The sequence below is a fragment of the Globicephala melas genome, chromosome 11 (assembly GCF_963455315.2).
Source record: "Globicephala melas chromosome 11, mGloMel1.2, whole genome shotgun sequence".
In the NCBI taxonomy this organism is placed as follows: Eukaryota; Metazoa; Chordata; class Mammalia; order Artiodactyla; family Delphinidae; genus Globicephala; species Globicephala melas.
The window spans coordinates 71,079,074-71,099,419 of NC_083324.2; the positions used below are offsets into that span (position 1 = coordinate 71,079,074).

Genomic DNA, 20,346 nt, shown 5'->3' on the forward strand with positions numbered 1-20,346 from the left:
GGGTTGCAGGTGATGTCGTAGCTTTGGTGGTAGAAAGTTGAATGAATTCTCACCTGGCTTACAGGTTTGAAGATAATGAAATAGGCTTCAGTGGAAAATAAGCAAGGAGCTCGCCAGGGGAAAAAGAGGATTGCTGGTCATGCATGAGGGCCTGAGGTCGGACACCATAATATGGTACACTGTGTTTGGGTGGGCCTGGTTGTTTTCTGGATGGTAAACTTTCAGAGGGCAAAGACTGTGTGTGGTATCCTTCAGCTGCCTTCTCTGTGATTACCATGGTGCTGTGCATACAGTGAACACCCGAATGTCTTAGTCAAGGTACTTCGGGCTGCAGCTCTCTAGAAGCTCACCCTAACACATTTAGCAAAAAGGAGAACGTCTCGTGTAGTGGAGCTTCTTTATAAGAGTCAGAACCAGGCTCTCTGCTCCTCCCTTGGCCTCTTCAAGATAGCATGGCCTCACCTCTCTCCTTCATGGTCCTCTCTCACTCTTCCAAGCATTTAACAGAAACTGGCAAAAACAAAACAAACAAAAAAACAAAAACAGACTGGCAAGTGCAGTGGTTTCCAAAACTTAGCAATGTATCAGAATTAACTGGAAAGCTTCTGAAATTTATAGATTCCTAAGCCCCACATTGGATTTCTGAATCGATCTTTGTGGAATGAACCCAGAAACTTTGTCTTTCAGATGCTCCCCCAGGTGATCTTGATGCAATTAGGCTATAAACCTGCATTTGAGAACCGAGGCCCTTAGGTATCCCTCCCCCTCCCCCAATTCTCAGTTCCAAGGAGAGAGAGTCTGATTGGCCCACCCGTGGTTCAGTCACCCTTGACCAGAGGAGCCAGTCGTGGGGAACATGAGGAAGTGGCCACGCAGGGCCTCTATACGGAGCTCTATACATATAGAGCTGATGCTCTATATGGAGCCTTTGTTCAAATTAGGAAAAAGTGCCCCTCTGAGCCAAAATAGAAAAAAGCACCCCTCTGGGTAGAGAAGCTGCTCACTGACAGGCTTGGCACTTTCCATGGGAAGAAAAGGTGCTCGTTCCCTGGATTCTAGCTCTTAATGCCCTCTAGCAGGTAACAGACCTTTGTGTGTCGAACTGTGCTGGCTCCAACCCATTGCTATGGCAGTGGGGCAATTCCCAGAGGAGACTATGGGCTGGGAAGATCCCAGATGGCCTCCTTCACCCAGCAAATGCCTGTCAGTTGACGAATATCATCTTCCTAGTTTGTCGTTGGCTTCTTACAAAGTGTACCACAGAGGGGGATAGGGATATATTGAGTATTCTGATCCATTGGTGGATTTCTGTATATTCACGTGGTATCAAGATAATACAGGGTCTAAAGAGTTAAAATTGTACATTGATATGAGCAGAGTTCTTGGAGCCAAGTTCTCAACAAAATATCCTTAAATAACTTCTCTATTTGTGAAGAAAATATATTTCAAGAGGAAGTCTTCTCTAAGAGGGACTTCCCTGGTGGCACAGTGGATAGGACTCCATGCTCCCAAAGCAGGGGGCCCAGGTTCGATCCCTGTTCAGGGAACTAGATCCCACATGCATGCCGCAACCAAGAGTTCAAATGCCGCAACTAAGGAGCCTGCCTGCCTCAACTAAGACCCGGCGCAATAAATAAATAAAATTTTTTAAAAGTCTTCTCTAAGAGTTCAGAAAAAAAAAAACCTGAATGATATATTTTCTTTCTGGAAAAGATTGTCAGTTCGGGGGCAACCTAAATTTGGGGGGAATGAGAGAAAGTTGCTGGCTCCTGGGCAGGGGCATTGGACTAGGAGGAAGTACAGACCCCTATGACTTAATGCCGCAGTGGAATTCACTCACTTATTTTCATTTAACAATGATTTACTGTGCGCTCACTATGGTGTCAGGCCCTCTTCTGGTGCTGGGGATACAGCAGTGAACCAGACACACAAAAGTCCTGCTCTGAAATCAGGGGACTGGGAGTGACCAGTGACCAGCGAACATCTGGGCACAGAGCAGATCCCTCGGGCAGCAGCGCTTTCCAAACATACAGACCTAGTGAATGGAGGAGATTCCAGTGGGGACACCAAACCAAGTTCCCAGTGGATTACAATTCTACCACCATCCTGGCCCTACCCGCCCCGCCCAACCTGTGTTACCCTCATAGCATAAGAGGTGGGGAGATCATTCCAGTCCCAAGGGGAGGGACACAGTGAGGGGTACTGGCAGTAGCTGAAAGATGAAAATGCACTGATGCCAGTGTTCAACCCCCACATGGGTGTGGGCAAGGGGACTGTAAAACACTTACACCAAAACCTGCTCAGGACTTCCCCTGGTGGCGCAGTGGTTAAGAATCCTCCTGCCAATGCAGGGGACACGGGTTCAAGCCCTGGTCCGGGAAGATCCCACGTGCCTCAGAGCAACTAAGCGTGTGCACCACAACTACTGAGCCTGCACTCTAGAGCCCACGAGCCACAACTACTGAGCCCGCGTGCCGCAGCTACTGAAGCCCACACGCCTAGAGCCCATGCTTCGCCATAAGAGAAGCCACCACAATGAGAAGCCCGCGCACCGCAACAAAGAGTAGCTCCCCGCTCGCTGCAACTAGAGAAAGACCACCTTGCAGCCAAAAAAAACAAAAAACAAAAAACCTGCTCAAACAAGAGGTGTCCCTACAGTTAGTAACCTTGTTTTCAGACACAACAGTACTTTATACCCTTAAATGATGGCAATTTTTCAAGCTTTGACATTAGATTACATTGTTCAGAGTATTTTTTTTTCTCTTTACTCTTCTGTATTATGAAGAAACACATAGAAAAATACCGAAAACATAAATGTACAGTTAACAAATAATTATAAAGCAAATACCCATGCAGGTAACCACTCAAGAAATAGATTATCGGTACCCCAGAACGTACCCCCTTCCATGTACCTTCCTAACCTAGCCCCTCTCCTGACTTTTATGGTGATTTCTTCCTTGCTGTTCTTACAGTTTTACTACTTCTGTATGCATGGATTTTGTTTTATCTGTCTGTTCAATAGCTAGGAATCATTCAAGGTGATATCTGATAAATAAGGTGGGAGATCAGGCTGGGTAATGACATTTATTTATTTTAAAAAAAACAAACTTGTGTGCTCTTAAGCAATTAGGATGATACTCTTCTGTTTCATGTGAACTAGGCATATTGAAAGAAATTCCAAAAATGTTGTGTCCCGGCAACACTGCTATGAGGATTTTGGTCATTTGAACATATTCATTCTGGTTCATCTATTCATCTGTTGATCTCGTTATTTCAGAGTCCCATCTAGAATATAGCCTTGCCCTGTTAGACCACGTTCTTCCAACTTTTACCTGTTTGTTTTTTTATTCAAGGTGGCCCTTAGTTTTGTTTTTATTTATTTACTTTTTGGCTGCACCGAGCGGCTTGCGGGATCTCAGTTCCCCGACCAAGGATTGAACCCGGGCCATGGCAGTGAAAGCCCGGAATGCTAACCACTAGGTCAAGGTGGCCCTTAGTGTTCGTCCCTTGGAAATATTTGTGAGGAAGGCCTGTGCTCACTGTTCACCCCAGGCCTCCTCACAACACGGGTGTCCTTCTTGTGAAGAGCTTCCCTACAGTAGGAAAGTGTGGAGTTATCTTCTAGGGCAAATGCTGTGAAGACGGGAGATTTTCCCCCGTGGTGTTCTCACTAAGAGATGCAGGTCCGACCTTCCCTGCTAATGGAAGGATGAGCAAAGTGACTGTTTCCAACTTTGTAAAGACCTCCTCCAGTCTTTCTTGGTTGATGTCAAATCCATCTCCATTTCTGTATTAGAAAAAAGGACCAAATAGATAATTAATTGTTTAGAATAATTCATTGTTTAGAACAGAAATATTAACATGAGTTTAGTTGACCAATGGCCAGGTATTGCCAAGGTCTGTGTGAGCGGCGACATGTGAATGGTTGGTGGGAACATTTTGCTTAGGCCAAGGTCACAGGAGATGGTTAAACTAGACTCTAAATCACCTGCTGGTATACAAAATATAAAACTGAAGGAAAAACTGAAAACTTACTGCACTGTGAAGTAGTAATGACATAAAGGATTAAAATTTGGGAGTAGTTTAGAAACCCTTTATCATCTTGCTCTAAATGCATTATAGAGATAACAGATTTTTTTAGAGCTAAAAGGAATTTGTTAGTCCTTAAACATCATCCAGTTCATCTTCCTTATTTATAGAAAGGAAGCACGCAACAGTTTAAACATTAGATTAAATTTTCTAATAATATTTTGCTCAGACTAATATTCAGTTGAATTTACATTTCCCAATTACATGGCACCTGAGGTTATCATGACATGAACTAGAGACATCCCAGACGGCAGGGGTGAGATTTCCTTTAGATCATCCACACAGTGGACAGCGAATGTTGACAGTAGATTTGGGATTGGTGCTTGGGCCCTGACCGGGTGCTCAGCATCCCTGCAGACCCCACATGGGAACTGATACTCAGGGTCATAATCCTTGCAGGCGTGACATTGCATTACTGAGGATAGAAACTGTTGGGGGTAGAGACTGGTTTCAGGCTCAGCTTTGCATCTGAGCACCATGAACACAGGAGTTCCAGGAGTGAGAAAGCAGAGGCTATCAATCAGCTCAGCTGGGATCAGTCATCCCTCCTGAATGGCGTCAAGAAAATTCAGCAGGCTTGTAGACTTTAAAGGGTACTCTTTGCAGTTCTCCCGATGCGATAGGAGAATAATGTTTTTAAACTTTTGTAAGCTAAACCGAAGGTGATGCGGGAGACTCGTTAACAGACTTGGTTGGCACTTTAAGTGATTAAAGCTTTTATCATGATATTAATTTTTCCATCTTGGCAATGTTTTTTCACAGGCTCAAAAAAAAAGTTTGAATCAGACTTCCCCCATTTCTGCTTCCAAGACTGCAGATGGCCTGAGACAAGCGCCCATCCCAGGCCTCTTGAGCACAGCACTGCCAGGTCAGGAGCCCCTGTTGTGAGCTCTCCTTGGTCTGTCCCAGTCCTCCCAGCACCAGGGCACACTCTTCACGCATCCCTCATCCTGCATCTCTTCCACTCAGCCTCACCTCCGCTCTGATCCTTCCTTCTTTCCGTATCCTTTCCACCCAAATAATGTACCATGTTGCATCTGTAGTATCTTATATACTAATGAGGAAAAGAAAAGCACTTCTGTTTAAATTACAACACATTAAATTATGTGAAAAAAATGTGCTGCTTAGAAACAATGAAACCTAGTATCATACGGCACATGCGACTCTGTGACTATCCTGTATTTGTATATTTAGAATCTCCCCCCCACACTCCCCCACCCCAGCCAAAAACAAAAAATACGGTGGGCCGTGTCTTCCATTTCTTCTAAAGCTTTGAACACCCGCACTGTTCAATAAGTACTAGAAAAGATGACGGCATGAACACTCCTAGCCAGTCTTCTATTTGGGCCTCCCTTTCTTAAGTTGTGAGTATTCGGGGGTTCTGTAATACTGACAGATCACTGCTTTGAGGCCTATTCCTTAGACCTTAGATAATTTGAAACTGTAGCATTGGCAGCTTTTATTTATTACCATTTATTTATGTGTTTATTTCTATTTATTACCTAAATAAGCTTTAATAATCCTTACCTCTGTCTTTAGAGCTTTGGTAGATAAGTGTACTTCCTGCTCTCCTTCCTCACAGCCAGCACCCATGATAAACAAATCCCTTTCAGAATGTTCAGTAATCTGTGTACATTGGACTCTAGGGGTTACACAATGGGCCTGATTTACTGTTTCTGTTGAACGTCGTCTCATGTGTTCATTCTAATAGGACAGGATTCTGGAAGCAAAGCTATACCGGTGTCCTTAGGAACCACACAACCACAGCAGGAAAAAGTCGTTGGATCATCTCCTGGCCAGCCAGTTGTGCAGGTAGAAAACAGTTTGCACAGCTTCTTCTCAATGTTCAGCACGACTGACAGAAAATGTGGTCGCGTCGCCTTCTGTTTGCTAGTGGCTGTCTGGCATCACCTGCACAGTCAGCCTTGTCACCCTGTGTGCCCACAAAAGTGCTCACTGAAGACCTTCCCCGAGAGCCATGCCTTGTAATGTTAATGTTTATAGGATGAATGTGTCTGTTCTATTTCTCACATGTTTACAGTTCTTTCATTTCCTCATGAATTAATAGTATACCAGCAGCCAACACATCATAGGCACTCAAAAAATGTAGTTTACTGTTGAATGATAATGATTGTTATCCTATCAAAAGTGAATCTGTTCCTCTTAGTTATACTAGAGATTTTTTTTTTCCTGCAGGAGTGTATGAAGTAGTCAGTCCCTATGGTCTTTTAACCCATACTTGTCTGAAAAAGAAGAAAAAAAATTTTTGTTTTCAGTTTTCTAAGGCCTTAGTCTCTTCTCCATCAAACTTATAATAGCTTAATGAAATCTGTGGTGGTCTGGGCCTGCCTGGAATACTCAGCGAAGGATCTGGTTCAGCTCTCAGGTTCTGATGGAAGGCGTATCTGTTCCTTACCGTGACCCAAGAAATGCCCTCTGCTAGGTCACACACCTGGACTGTATGTGACAGGAGCTCAGACGTGTTTGCTCCCTTATTTACCACTGAGAGGATGAATTAAGGACCGTCTACTGAATTTTCAGATGTTGATGGAGTTGTTACTTAAAATATATTTCTTCAAAAATATAATGAAGCTTTGTAGAGGGAGTTGGGAAATCAGGCTTTAGGGTACAGCTAAGTCCTTCCAAGGAGCTGATAGTACAGCTTTCTATAATCTTGACACAGTGCAACTTCGCTACATGGGTCTGTGGGTTTCTTTGTTTCATTTTTCAACACTGGCAAATTATAGCAAATGCTACATTTAGAGTCTGCTCTTGATAAGGATTTGAAAATATTGGAAACACAGTGACCCTTATGTATAACTGTATTTTGCTTATTCTACAAAAGGGAATAATAAGAGGTGTGTTTTGTCTTTAGGTGGACAGTCATTCGGGAGGACAAAAGAGGCCTGCTGCAAAACAGCTAACGAAAGGAGCTTTGTGAGTTACCTTCGGAAATGACCCATTTTGAACATTTTTCTAGGTTCCTAACCTTCAACAAATATACAACAACAGTCAGGTTATGATACTACATATTTTTTAAAGTGTACTTTGGAAATCTTTCCCTATAGTTTATTTCTGCTAGGAGATATCTATATCTATATCTATATCTATCTCAAATGTAGTTTGAGCCTACCGTTCACCCTTTTGTTCTTAAGGAGAATAGTTCTTTGTCTTTTTTAGCAACCACATACCCTTTGATTGGCCTGAGGGTCTCTGAGGAGAAGCAAGGTTTAGTGAAGTCCTATGTCCAACCAAGCCGCGCAGTTGGTACTCACACTGCTGAAGTGAACTGCCTTTCTTTCAGTCCTTCTAGTGAGTTCCTTCTTGCCACAGGATCAGCTGACAAGACTGTTGCCTTGTGGGATCTGAGAAATCCGAAACTTAAGTTGCATTCCTTTGAATCACATAAGGATGAAATATTCCAGGTTCAGTGGTCGCCTCACAATGAGACCATTTTGGCTTGCAGTTATACTGATCACAGGCTGAACGTCTGGGATTTAAGTAAAATTGGAGAGGAACAATCCCAGGACGATGCAGAAGATGGGCCAGCAGAGCTGTTGTTTATTCATGGTGGTCACACTGCCAAGCTATCTGATTTCTCCTGAAATCCCAGTGAACCTTGGATGATTTGTTCTGTATCAGAAGACAATATCATGCAAGCTTGTCCAGTGGCAGAGAACATGGATGATGGTGAAGACCCTGAAGGGAGCGTGGATCCAGAAGGACAGGGATCCTAGGAGATGTCTGCACTTCTTGTGATTTTAGGCTCCCCTTTTCTTCCTCTCAGCCCTGAGATTGATTTAACACTGGTTTTGAGACACAGACTTTGTTTGGTTATTCGTCTATAATAAGTTCTATCAATGATGTTTATTAGTCCAAAAAATAAAAAAAAATAAACTTCTATGTTCAGAACAGAAATATTACCATAAGCTTAGCTGGCCAGTGGTCAGGCATTGCCAAGGTCTGTGTGAGCGCCCACACTTGAATGGCTGGGGGGAACACCATGCTTTTGAGGCCAGGGGCATAGTTTGAGTCCCCTGTGTTGATGGTTAGACTAAACTCTAAACCCACCATGATGTATGAAGTATAAAACTGAGGGGAGGGCTTCCCTGGTGGCGCAGCGGTTGAGAGTCCTCCTGCCGATGCAGGGGACACGGGTTCGTGCCCCGGTCTGGGAAGATCCCACATGCCGCGGAGCAGCTGGGCTCATGAGCCATGGCTGCTGAGCCTGCGCTTCCGGCGCCTGTGCTCCGCAACGGGAGAGGCCACAACAGTGAGAGGCCCGCGTACCGCAAAAAAACCAAAAAAACTGAGGGGAAAAAAGACCTGCTATACTCTGGATAATAACATTCCTGTGTCTCTCATTGTCTTTGCATGCAAATAACCATCGTGATTAGATTTCTTCACATGACTCAACACTGCCATTGGTGATTTCTCTTTAACAGCATTCTCCAGCAGTTACAGAGGGACCAAACCCACACGGTGACACCTGATAAAAGTCAGTTCCGATCACTCAGTGACGCAGTGCAAAGGCTGCTCTCCTACCATGTGTGCCAGGGCTCCATGCCCACGGAGGAAGACCTGAAGAAAGGTAAGCAGGCTGGACCCCCAGAGTGCCACCTTGACACCAGACACCCTCCTAGGGACGCCCTCCTGGGGACTCACCCCACAGGAGAACCAGAGCCTCGTCACCCCCAGATGGTAGCCAGGTTACTGTTTTTCATTGCAGACCTACCTTCTTCCCAATTTACTTGATTTCCCAGTCCACGTTGAGGGTTGTGACTTATTTTTCTCAGCATTCTTTGGAGGGATACCCAGATGTCCGAATATTTTATGGACGCATTTGAGGGCAGTGAATCCAGAGCACTGTGTGGACGCTGGCTGCAGACAGGACGGCCCTGGACGAGGTGCTGTGCACGGTGATTCAAGCACAGTCCTTGCGTTTAGATAGAATGCATATGTACCCTGAGCTGCTGCTATCACTTTTATGAATTAGATAGATCCTGTAGTTCCCAAAAGGCATTCTTTGAGGTTCCAAAGTGAGTCCAGAGCAGGGTCTCTGAGGGGAGTGCAGCAGTCAATCCACTGTGAGCTTCCCTGGGAGGACCAGGGAAGAGTGTCCACATCCAGCATTAAACAGGGATGTGGAGGTTCTAAGAAGAGTGAAGTGGAAAACGTGAGACCTTTGGAGACAGAGAGACAAAGGACAGAGCCACAGGACCATGACCTGAGAGATGCCACGGACGAGTTGGTGTCGTTACGTGAAACTGGTCTGCCCAGCCCGGACAGTAGGACTTCATTGTCTCAGCGGTTTCAGTTTTTCATGCTGTTGGAAGGAAGTGGAGGCTTAGGTCACCTACTAGTAGATCATTCTGTGTTCATTGATATTTGCTGCTGGTCTGTGTTAACGTGGTTTTCTTTTATAAATGATCTTAATTAAAGGCATTATGTTTTTAGTTTCCTGATTAGAGTGAAAATAAGCTAGTATTAAAATGAGTTTCTGTGATCACATTCCAGTGAATAGTGAGGGACAGGAGTGCAGAAGGATGATGTTTAACCAAGGGAGAACTAAACTAAGAAGAGAAAATGGAGGAATAATTCATTTCAGTCCTAAGGAAAAAAGGACCTAGTGAGTGATTTGCACTCTTACTTTTTTTTTTTTCTCTCTCTCTCTTTTTAAAGTTGACAATGAATTTGAAACAGTTGCCACTCAGCTCCTAAAAAGGACCCAAGCTATGCTTAACAAGTACAGATGCCTGCTCCTGGAAGATGCCATGGTAAAGTTCCACTACCAAGCATGTTTGTTTCTTAAACTCCACAGGTCACAGCTACTAATTCAGAGAGAAAAACTTCAAGAAATTACATTTTGCCAACATAGTTTAAAAGGCACAGATACTTAAAGTTGTAGAAAAACTTACCTTTGACTGAATCTTCTACTAACAGCAGCTATATCTGCTATGCTTTCCATGGTTGATCGCACTGAGTCAGTGCTATTGTTTTCCTGGTTCCAAATGAGGAACTAGGGCTTTGGTTACGTAATTTGCCCAACATCATACAGCCAGTAAGTTTGCAGTGTAATTAGCAGAGCTAGAATACAGACCAGGACCACCTGACCCCCATCCGCATTCCGATGCTGTCCACTGCCTCTCACCAACCAGAAGACGTGGGAGAGGACCAGCAACACTTCTGCTGAATATTGTTCAGAATAATATCTGAAAAGATGAGGTGGTGACAGGTGTTAAAATTAGTTTTGTCTTGGGAATTCCCTGGCTGTCCAGTGGTTAGGACTCTGTGCTCTCACTGCCGAGGACTCGGGTTTTCACCCCGGTCTGGGAACTAAGATCCTGCAAGCCACGTGGTGCAGCCAAAAAAAAAAAAAAATGTTAGTTTTGTCTTGTTTTCAATTGAGAGATCACTAGCATGTCATAAAAATCATGCTTAACAGGGAGATCAGCTTGATGCTTTGTGACCACCTAGAGGGGTGGGACAGGGAGGGTGGGAGGGAGGCTCAAGAGGGAGGGGTTATGGGGATGTATGTATACATATAGCTGATTCGCTTCGTAGTACAGCAGAAACTAACACAACAAGCAATTATACTCCAATAACTGTAAAATAAAAAAATAAATAAATATGACTCTTTTGTCATATATTACAATAATAATTTCCCCCCAAAAAAATCACGCTTAATTTTAAAACGTACAACCTGATGGATTTTAGTATATTCACAAGGCTGTGCAAGCAGCACCACTTGTTAATTCCAGAGCATTTTCAGCACCCCAAATAGAAATGAAAATTAGTTGTTGTTTTTCCCTTTGGCCGCACCGCATGGCTTGCAGGATCTTAGTTCCCCAACCAGGGATTGAACCCCAGCCCACAGCAGTGAAAGCGCTGAGTCCTAACCACTGGACCGCTGAGGAACTCCCCTAAAATTAATTTTAAAACACCAGATAATTAGAGAAAGGAGTAAGGTATCTCAGAAAATGATGGAAAGACCAAACCTAGCTGAGATTTTAGAAGCAGTTCTAAGATCATACAGACTTTAATAAATTGGTCTCTTACCAGTGGCTTTTAATCTGAGATCAGCTTTGAAAATGTACCTTGAGAGATTAGCTGAACTACATTATACACGTACGCAATATAGTATAAATATGTATGTGTGTGTGTTTGTGTTTAACTAACGTGTATATATTTACAGGCATACCTCAGAAACAGTGGGGGTTCAGTTCTAGACCACTCAATAAAGTGAATATCGCAATAAATCAATTCACATGAACTTTTTCGTTTTCTGGTGCAAATAAAAGTTATGTTTACACTATACTGCAGTCTATTAAGTGTGCAGTAGCGTTGTGTCTAAAACAACAATGTGCATAGCTTAATTTTAAAATACTTTATTGCTAAAAAATGCTAACCATCATCTGAGCCTCCAGTGAGTTGTAGTCTTTTTGCTGGTGGAGGGTTTGAAATATTGGGAGAATTACCAAAACGTGACACAGAGACATGAAGTGAGCAAATGTTGTTGGAAAAGTGGTGCCAATAGACTTTCTCGATGCAGGGTTGCTTACAGCCTTCAATGTGTAAAAAAAAAATGCAATACCTGCAAAGCGCAGTGAAATGAGATATGCCTATACTTATGTATATTAAAACTGTGCCACCAAAGTCTGAAATAGTTGTTCTTATATTGACAGTCATTTCTGAAACTAAACTCTGTGATATCAAAAAGACTAACTCTATCATTTGTGAGAAAAGGACCATTTGGACAGACTTGGACAAATGGACTAATTACTTGGACAAATTATATCTGCCATGAATTTTTATGTTAAATAAGACCCAGAAATATAATTTAAGATTTGATTCTGTACAGCAAAAAATAATTCTAAGGAAAGCCTTAATACAAAACATAATTATAGGGAATTCCCTGGAGGTCCAATGGTTAGGACTCTTGTGCTTTCACTGCTGAGGATACAGGTTCAGTCCCTGGTTGGGGAACTAAGATCCCACAAGCCATGCAGCATGGTCAAAACACAACACAATTATAGCATAGCAGAATATAAAGTAAAAGGTTATCCTAATGAAAAGATTTCCCACATATTAAGCAGAGGAGGAAATAAGAAAAGTACAGAACAGTGTGTATAGTTGCTGCCATTTGTGTGCAAAAATAAAGAACGAAGAACGTAAATTTGTGTGTGTGCATAAACTATCTCTGGAAGAGTTTATTAAACTGCTTGGCACGAGGGTTCCTGCAGGGAGGGCCCTGGGTGGGTGAGGAAGGCAGTGCACAGGGGAGGCGAAGAAGGAAGGCTGACTTTCCACATCCCCTCTAGTACCTTCTGAAGTTTGTACCAATGTGGTAAATTACCTTTCCCCAAAAAACACGATTCAAAAAAGTATGTCAAGGATAAACATATTCTCCTTTCTGATTGCTTCCTTTGTCCCCAAAACACAGCGAGCTGTTTGCACTTGTTAAAGGGCATTTGAAATGACTAGGCTTTCTCATTTTCAGCGGATCAATCCCTCCGCTGAGATGGTGATGATCGACAGAATGTTCAACCAAGAGGAAAGAGCTTCTCTGTCCCGGGACAAGCGTCTGGCACTTGTAGACCCCGGTAAGAAACGCCAGAGTAAAAGCAGAGGAGAGCTACCGCCAGGGTTCAGGGACTATGGCTTTGCGGAGACTGTCTGAAGTGACCTTGGAGTTTGAAACCTGAAGGTAGATCCTGAATTCTGGGGAGAAAAAAATCCAGAGTTGAGAGCAGGATATGAATACTCTGAAAAGGTTGTTCTGCAAAATCCAAACTGGAATTTTACATTCAGTTAAATGATTCTTCTTCCCCATTGTAAACTCAAACTTATCAATCTTTCCCTAGTTTTTGAGAACTAAAGTAAGTCAGAAGCCTTCCCAGAAGCAACTAAACCTCAGCAAATGATTGAGTTTTCTCACTATGTGCAATGCATTGTTGGGGGGGAATCAGTGAAACATGGTCCCTGCCCACAGGCTCTAGTAGATTGTAGTGCTCCTTGTTGGTACTCTTCCCGCACCCCATCAGCTTCCTGCCATTTGCATCTGTGCTAGATTCAACCCACATTCTGCCGTTTAAAAATGAATTCTCTGTACTTCTTTCTAGCGTCTAAAATTTCTTAAATCGAATAACATAACAATTTGTGGAATATCAATTTTTACCCAGACTTTTACCATCCTAGAAAAGGAATGTTTTTATTTCTCCAAGTTTTCTTCCAGTTATGGTTCCCATTTGCATACATCACTTATAATATAATTATAATCATATGTCATGTGCTAGATGTGATTTTGTTATTCTAATTTTCTTCCATTTAACACATCTGAAGTTTTTATCCTGTTGCTATAGTCTTCAAAATAATATTTAATAAATTTTTAATATACTAATTCGATAATTTGGCTAATCCATTCCCCTCCTATTGGAATATTATTTTCCTCTGGCTTTACTTCTATTTTTCTAACATCTTTTCTGATACTTAAATATTAAGGTTCAGCCTTGTGTTTGATGTGGCTTAAGAAATTTTCAAAGAGAATACATGATCCTTATACTCAGTGTAAAGGGAGAGTCCTAAGGAATTGCTGTATACCTAGGAGAATCCTCAAATCTTTCCAAAAAACAAGAGAATAATGTGAGATATATTTCTGCCCCTCTTTCTTAGAACGTGAAATCCCCTATTGCCACTGGGTGAATTGGGCTTTGAGGATAAACCCTCCTCTTTTGTCACAGCCCCTCAGGCCTGGTGTCACGTGGGCAGGGGCATGCTCCGTCCTCCTCTGTATTGTACGTGCACAGTGTTTGTTGGGTGGAATCGCCTTTTTTGATTTCAAGGCTGTATCCCCTAGATCTCATATTTTGGGATTTAGTGAACAAATCCACGTTTGTGGCTTTATAGGTATCACCAAAGCTCTATTTCACTTTCATTACTTCCAGAGTGAACACTTTCTTTGCCCTTGCATAACAGCAACCTGCTTCCCTCCCTCCGTACCCCCCACCCGCTAAATGCTCACTAACACTCCTCTCGCCATCCTTGGCTCTTCAAGCCTGGCACAGGTCAGCACTCACCCTCAGACCCGGTTCCTCCATACCCCACCGCCCTTCCAAGCAGATGCCATTTAAGGTGCATGTTGATCGTTCGTTTTGTGTTCCTGGCAAAGTGCCACCAGTTATGCCAGGTCCCCTGCCACGCGTTTAGAGGGACTGAAGTGCGATCACCCACAGACAAGTAGTTGTGTCCTCCCCGGCCCCCCGCCAGAGCCTCTGTTCAGGGCCTTCTGCTCCAAGGAAGAAACGAGGCTGATACTAACATCTGATTGCTGTTTTCAGACTGTTTCAAAGCAGTCGTTAATAAAAAACTGATCCAAAACTACAGTGAGAGACCAAGACAAAGTGGAGCTTTTTGCCCATTGGGTTTTCCCATTTGTCATCCAGCAGCTCCTTTTTCAAAGAGGTTTAAGCTCCTCTGGAAGCTGCAGCCCCGCAGCCTCAGTTCCTTTTCAAGGACGCCCCTCAAGTACTGTGCTTCTGCACATTCCTGGCCATGAACAGCTGACTCGGTGTGGTGGGGTAGGGTGGGGTGGGTTTGCACCTGACCCACTGAGGGGCCACTGTCTAGTCCTGTCTCATTCTTTCATTAACGTTCTTTTTGTTCCCATTTCCAGAGGGCTTTCAGGCTGATTTCTGTTGTTCCTTCAAACTCGATAAAGCTGCTCATGAGACGCAGTTTGGCAGGAGTGACCAGCACGGCAGTAAAACAGCCAGTTCCGTGCATCTGACGGCCAAGGCCCAGAGCAGAGACAGAGCCAAAGCAGGCGCGGCAGAACCCACAAATCATGACCAGTTTCATCTAGTGCCTAATCACATCGTGGTCTCCGCAGAAGGAAACATTGCTAAAAAAACCGAATGCCTCGGCAGAGCACTGAAATTTGACAAAATGGGCTCAGTTCAGTACCGGAGTGCGTCTGAAGAGAAAACCAGCCGGAAGGACTCCGTGAAAGGCAGTGAGTGCTCTCCCGGCCCTGAAGGGCACCGGAAGAACTCGTCCAGACCAGATCACGGTCCTGAGAGCAAACTCTCAAGCCTCCTAGTAGATTCGCACCTGGAGATGACGTGTAATAGCTCCTTCCAGGACAAGACTCTGCGGAATTCTCCAAAGAATGAAGTTTTACACACAGACATCATGAAAGGGTCAGCCGAGCCCCAGCCTGATCTCCAGCTCACTAAGAGTTTAGAAACAACGTTTAAGAACATCTTGGAACTCAAAAAGGCGGGGCGGCAGCCCCAGAGTGACCCCACGGTTAGCGGCTCTGTTGAGTTAGATTTCCCCAACTTTTCTCCAATGGCTTCGCAGGAAAACTGCCTGGAAAAGTTCATCCCGGACCACAGTGAAGGCATTGTAGAAACTGACTCCATTTTAGAAGCAGCTGTAAATAGTATCCTAGAGTGTTAATAGCCGCAGTCCTCCCCCACCTGCCCCTGAGACCCTGCCCCGGACAAGTTACATTCTTTCCTGGCAAAAGCAATGGAAATGGTCTCCTGTCTCCAGCCTGCTTGATCTTTCATCACAGCTTATTCTTTCTAATCTCAATCCCATTCTTTGTTTAAGAGCAATACTCGTCGTGGTTACAGGGAGATCCTTCAGTAAAACTGATCCTTGTTAGAAAGCAGTCTGATGGGCCCTACACATTTCAAGTGTTTTGAAAGTGCTTATAGTCATTTTTTTGTTTGTTTTTGTTTATCTGTTTTATTTTTTTTAAACACTGTAACTCAATGAGATCACAGTACACTAGGCCCTGGGTAAAATTCTGACAATCATAAGTCATTTGAAAAGAACAGACTTATTAAAGAAAATCAAACAGGACTGATAGAAGATACTTTCTAAAGAAATCCCACTGCATCTCCAAATTTTGGCTTTGGGGGGTTCTTGGGGTGTCATGGGCCGGGAGACCACATGGCTCTCCCCTTGGCCGCCTCCGAGCAGTTAGTCCTGGCTGCTCTGCCAGGACCCACGGCCCTGGCGTGAGCACCTGTAGCGCACAAGCAGGGCTTCCTGTTCATCGTTCAAGTGCTTTTCTGATGCTCCCGGAGCAAAACCTCACCTCTTCAGCATATCCGCGTTGAGTTTCATCTAGGGAATACTTTGTTTTGAGTTGCGACAGCACGACTTGAGATAATCTCACCAGGCGAAATAAAAGAAAATGGAAACCAGTTAAGTGGCACAGTGTACAGGGGAGGCCAGGATAGAGCCATGAGGTTTATAATATGTATATATGTAAAAGCATATATATGTTAACTATTGAGAAAAAACAAGGGTTTTGCGTTCTATAATTGGATCTAGGCAGCATACAATGTATGTTTTTGTTGGTTGCTGGGTTTTGTTGCATTTAACCTCTCTTTGCACCCCTCCCACAACAAATAGGCAAGCGTCAAAAGTATTTTCATTTGAAAACTATGTTGTAATTTTTCAGTTTAAACGTTAAGGGGACTTTGGCCTTGTTTCTGCTTCTTGTTGTCTGAGAACAGTAGTCACCCCTGGCAGCAATCATTACCAAAACACAGACAAACCAAAGGTAACCAGCCAGCCCACCACTGAGAGGAAAGATCTGAGACCCGGGATTCCCACTTGAGAGCCAAAGGACATTCCCTGCCATAGTTTGTGTTTGGCCCACGTTCATGTTCGTGAACGTGATTTATTGCTTTATTTATTTATATTTCTTTTCAGGGAGCTTTCCCCAGTTTCCTTTCTTGTATACCTGCCCCAGGTCATCCCGTTTCTGTTGACACTTTCATTCTCAATGTCATTGTAACCATCAGTATCTCCTAGCATTGGGAAAGCTACATATGGTATTTTGTATGTACCCTCTTACATACATGTGTGCGTGCGTGTGTCTGGGCTGTTCAGATCCAGAGGTCATTTTGGCGACAGTGTGTACACGCTCACCCTCCCTGTTATGTGCACGGGCTCTCATTTATTCTGTCCGTCTCTCTGGCTTTAGAGGCACAACCCGTGTTGCGCCACTCTAACATGTGCCAAGATCCGCTTCTGGCCATCCCCAGAATGGGGATGGCCCCCCTGTCGTCCTGTTGGGCATTTCTCTTCCAGGTTGGCCTGCAATGGAAAGGAAGGCTTCTGATTACTAGAAAACACAGTAACAGAAGACCTAGACTCTCCCTGCTCCTTAGTCCCCCAAACAAAGAAACCCTGTGAGACAGCCAGTCTTCACAAAAGCAAAACACCTTCTCCCCACTCCCACCCCTGAGCCAATAGAAATTGGAAAATCTGGGCCATTTTACGGTGACCATGTTTTCCTTATTTGTGCCAATGTCCAAGTTGCAGATTTCCCCTTCTTCCTGTATTGTAACATATTAGAAAGATAAGTTGGTATTGCCAGTTGGAACTTTCTGTTTGGGTAGCCCTGGGGTAACACCCTGCCCTGAACCCCATGATTTCATAGGCTCTTCTCTTAGGGCTCATGCTCCCCTAATTCCTAGCAAGACTTAAAGATGGTCCCTCCTGATCAAATTCTTCTCATTGTGGAAATTTATACGTAGAAGCCTTCACGGAGGCTACTAATGAGTTACACTAATTACTGAATCAGTGGAATGCTTAAGAGACAAGATAAGCTCCATGTACGTTTGTCACCTCTCTTTCTTCCCTACCCTGCCCTGCTACCCCAGTCCCAACTTTTCGATATACCATCTTAAAGGGTTTTTTAAGCCTTGACACTTGTCTAGAAAACGGAGAGCCTAATTTACCAAAATGAAACTTGTAAATTTTTGTGTCCTTGTATGTAAGTTTACTTTTTATGGAGGAAAGATTCTAGATAATGACAAATGACGATTATGAAATGTATTTTACTCCTGTGATTAGGTCATAACTCGCATGTCGAGGCCCCTCTGGTGGAGGGTGAGAGCTCAGCCTCGGATGGCCAACATTCAGTTGTTCAGATTCATTAGTCAAAGTTAAGTTTTAGAGCTACTCATACTCAGTAACAAAAATCATTTTCTTTTCTTTTTTTTTTTTTTTTTTCCTGTTGTGGAAAAGTGTGAATTTGTTATTAAGCATTTGATTTTCTGTGTCCTTAAGTACTGCCTAAAGATAAAGCAAATTTTAAACTGGCAATTACGAAAAAGAACTATTTTAGCGCTGAAGAATTTAGCAGACTTTGTTAGATTAGGGAGGCCTTACAGACTGACTTGACTTAAAGAGGACGCGTCACTCACTGTCAGTGTGGTGTGGGCTTTATTTGCTTAAATACCTTCATTTGTATAGTATGTCTCACTTGAAATTGCTTTGTATACATTTTGTAAAAATATTTATAAAATGTTTTGTAAAAAAAAAGTATAACAAATTGCAGTTTATTTTGTTATGTTGGATAAATACTGTTAAAAGAAACCAGTCAGTAACTATATTGTTAATCCATGGTTAGGAAATGTTTAGTTGGAGATTACAAAATGAAACAACCATTGCAATACAGCCAAAGATTTGGGAAAATGTGCAACTGTGATTGTCTTGATTTTGCAAAGAGGAATGGCTGCTTTTCCCAGAAGAAAAGGGTAAGTAAATGTCCAGTGGGAGTTCTGTTATCAAATACCATTACCAAAGAATACCCCTGCCAGTGAGGGGGTAGGATTTTAACTGATCAGCCTTTCTGAATTACAAGTTAAACAAAATTGGTCAAGGAGAAAGTTTAGTCACGAACATCTCCGCCCTCCCTCCCTGCTCCCCTCACATGGGCCCTTAACTGAGGAAGGAAAAATGAGGTCATTTAAAAGTTAGATAAATGTGCCTCAATCTGCAGGAATTTTTCTTTAATCGTTACATTTCTTTTGTTTCTGCAGGAACGAGAAGGCTAAGGGATAGGTAAGAAATGAAAAAAATAAAAACCTATTTTACATAAAACTTATTCCAGAATTAACATGTTTCTCTTTGGATTCACACGTTTGACCAAATTGTAACCTTATCTGTAAAATCAGCCCCACTGAGCCCGTTTGAGTTCCTGCCCTCACAAGTGTGACTCTACGCAAATTGTTAGGGAAACTAACAGAGGGGTAACTTCCTGGGGTAAGGGTATAAGACTCCTTAAATTTTCCTTCGGGGCCTAGAATTTATACTTAGACTCCCTACTTTATTTTATTTTATTTTTATTTTTTATTTTTTTATTTTTTATTTTTTTAGACTCCCTACTTTATGGTTTAATTGCTCTCCACTACCACCAATAAGGTAGTAGCAGTCAGGATATCAAGATTCTTCAGTAATCGATACATAGAGTGGAAGTTGTCCTCATATAACTAACAGAAGTTAGAATAATTATGGCTAGAATAATTACATCAGTGGATGGATCCCTTAATGTCTTTTACAGTGGTGTCCTGCTGTCAAGCTTCTCTCCTTGCTAAGGACAGATGTGTGTCCAACATGACACACATTTGTCTCGCCCCTCTTCAGGCCATTTGCAGTGGGTGTGCCCCATGAACAAAGAGTTAGAAGGATCATCTGACCGCTCGATGGGGATCAGAGTCTGTGTGTTCCGCAGAGGCACGCCCAGAGGAAAGACCAGGCACCTTCTCCTAGGATGGTTAAAGCCCTCAGGCCTGTGTACAGGAGGCCATGTCCCAGGAGAGGGGCCCTAGCACTGCCTGGTGTGGAGAGAGTAGCCAGGGTTTTACTGGGGGGAAATGAATGGGAAAAGAAAGAAACTCCAGTGTCTGGGGGCGCTGAAACAGCATTGCTCAGGCAGGACTCGAGCTCTGCTGTCCTCAGGAGGGCTGAGCCCTGGATCTGGGCTCTGGCTCTGCTTCAGCCTTTGTGCTCTGAGGCGGAGGATTCCTGGGTGTCTGGCATTAAGCACTGAACTATTGAGCAGTTTACAGGCGCTGTGCTAGACACTAGGAGTCTACAGATCATTCAGGTATGATTTCTACTCTCAGCTCAGCCTAAAGAGGAAACAAGCACATAACTAACTACATTTCAAGAGAGAAGAAACTGGGGCTAAAATTCTTCCAGATTGCCAGTTGGTAGAGAGCTGTGACCTCTATTCCTGTGCCCCGCTTAGTTCCATGGTTCTTAGTGAAACTTCCTGAGGTATGTTTGAGAAAAAAAGTATGACACTTTTCACAGGAATGAAGATAGAGGAATTTTATAGTGTTAACTACGTGGAGAAAACTGGTTCAGCGGACACACAAATTGTAGAAGCACATTTGCAGTATAAAGTGGATTCTGTATTGTAAACAGCCTGTATGTACACCG

At 43.3% G+C, this 20,346-nt stretch overlaps 1 protein-coding gene and 1 pseudogene across 4 annotated transcripts in view; both read left to right on the top strand.

The window, feature by feature from the left end:
- BICRAL (BICRA like chromatin remodeling complex associated protein) overlaps nucleotides 1-18,740 on the top strand; it is a 106,080-nt gene extending 87,340 nt beyond the window's left edge. For all 4 annotated transcript variants that reach the window (XM_060307418.2, XM_060307419.2, XM_060307416.2 and 1 more), the window contains exons 6-12: nucleotides 4,852-4,957; nucleotides 5,801-5,901; nucleotides 6,965-7,026; nucleotides 8,535-8,680; nucleotides 9,772-9,866; nucleotides 12,590-12,692; nucleotides 14,762-18,740. In XM_060307418.2, the coding sequence (XP_060163401.1) occupies nucleotides 4,852-4,957; nucleotides 5,801-5,901; nucleotides 6,965-7,026; nucleotides 8,535-8,680; nucleotides 9,772-9,866; nucleotides 12,590-12,692; nucleotides 14,762-15,549 (1,401 nt within the window). In that variant the 3' untranslated portion in view covers nucleotides 15,550-18,740. The remainder of the gene's footprint in view (nucleotides 1-4,851; nucleotides 4,958-5,800; nucleotides 5,902-6,964; nucleotides 7,027-8,534; nucleotides 8,681-9,771; nucleotides 9,867-12,589; nucleotides 12,693-14,761) is intronic.
- Nucleotides 7,044-8,524, top strand: LOC138842884 (histone-binding protein RBBP4 pseudogene; annotated as a pseudogene).
- Nucleotides 18,741-20,346: the final 1,606 nt, after the last annotated feature.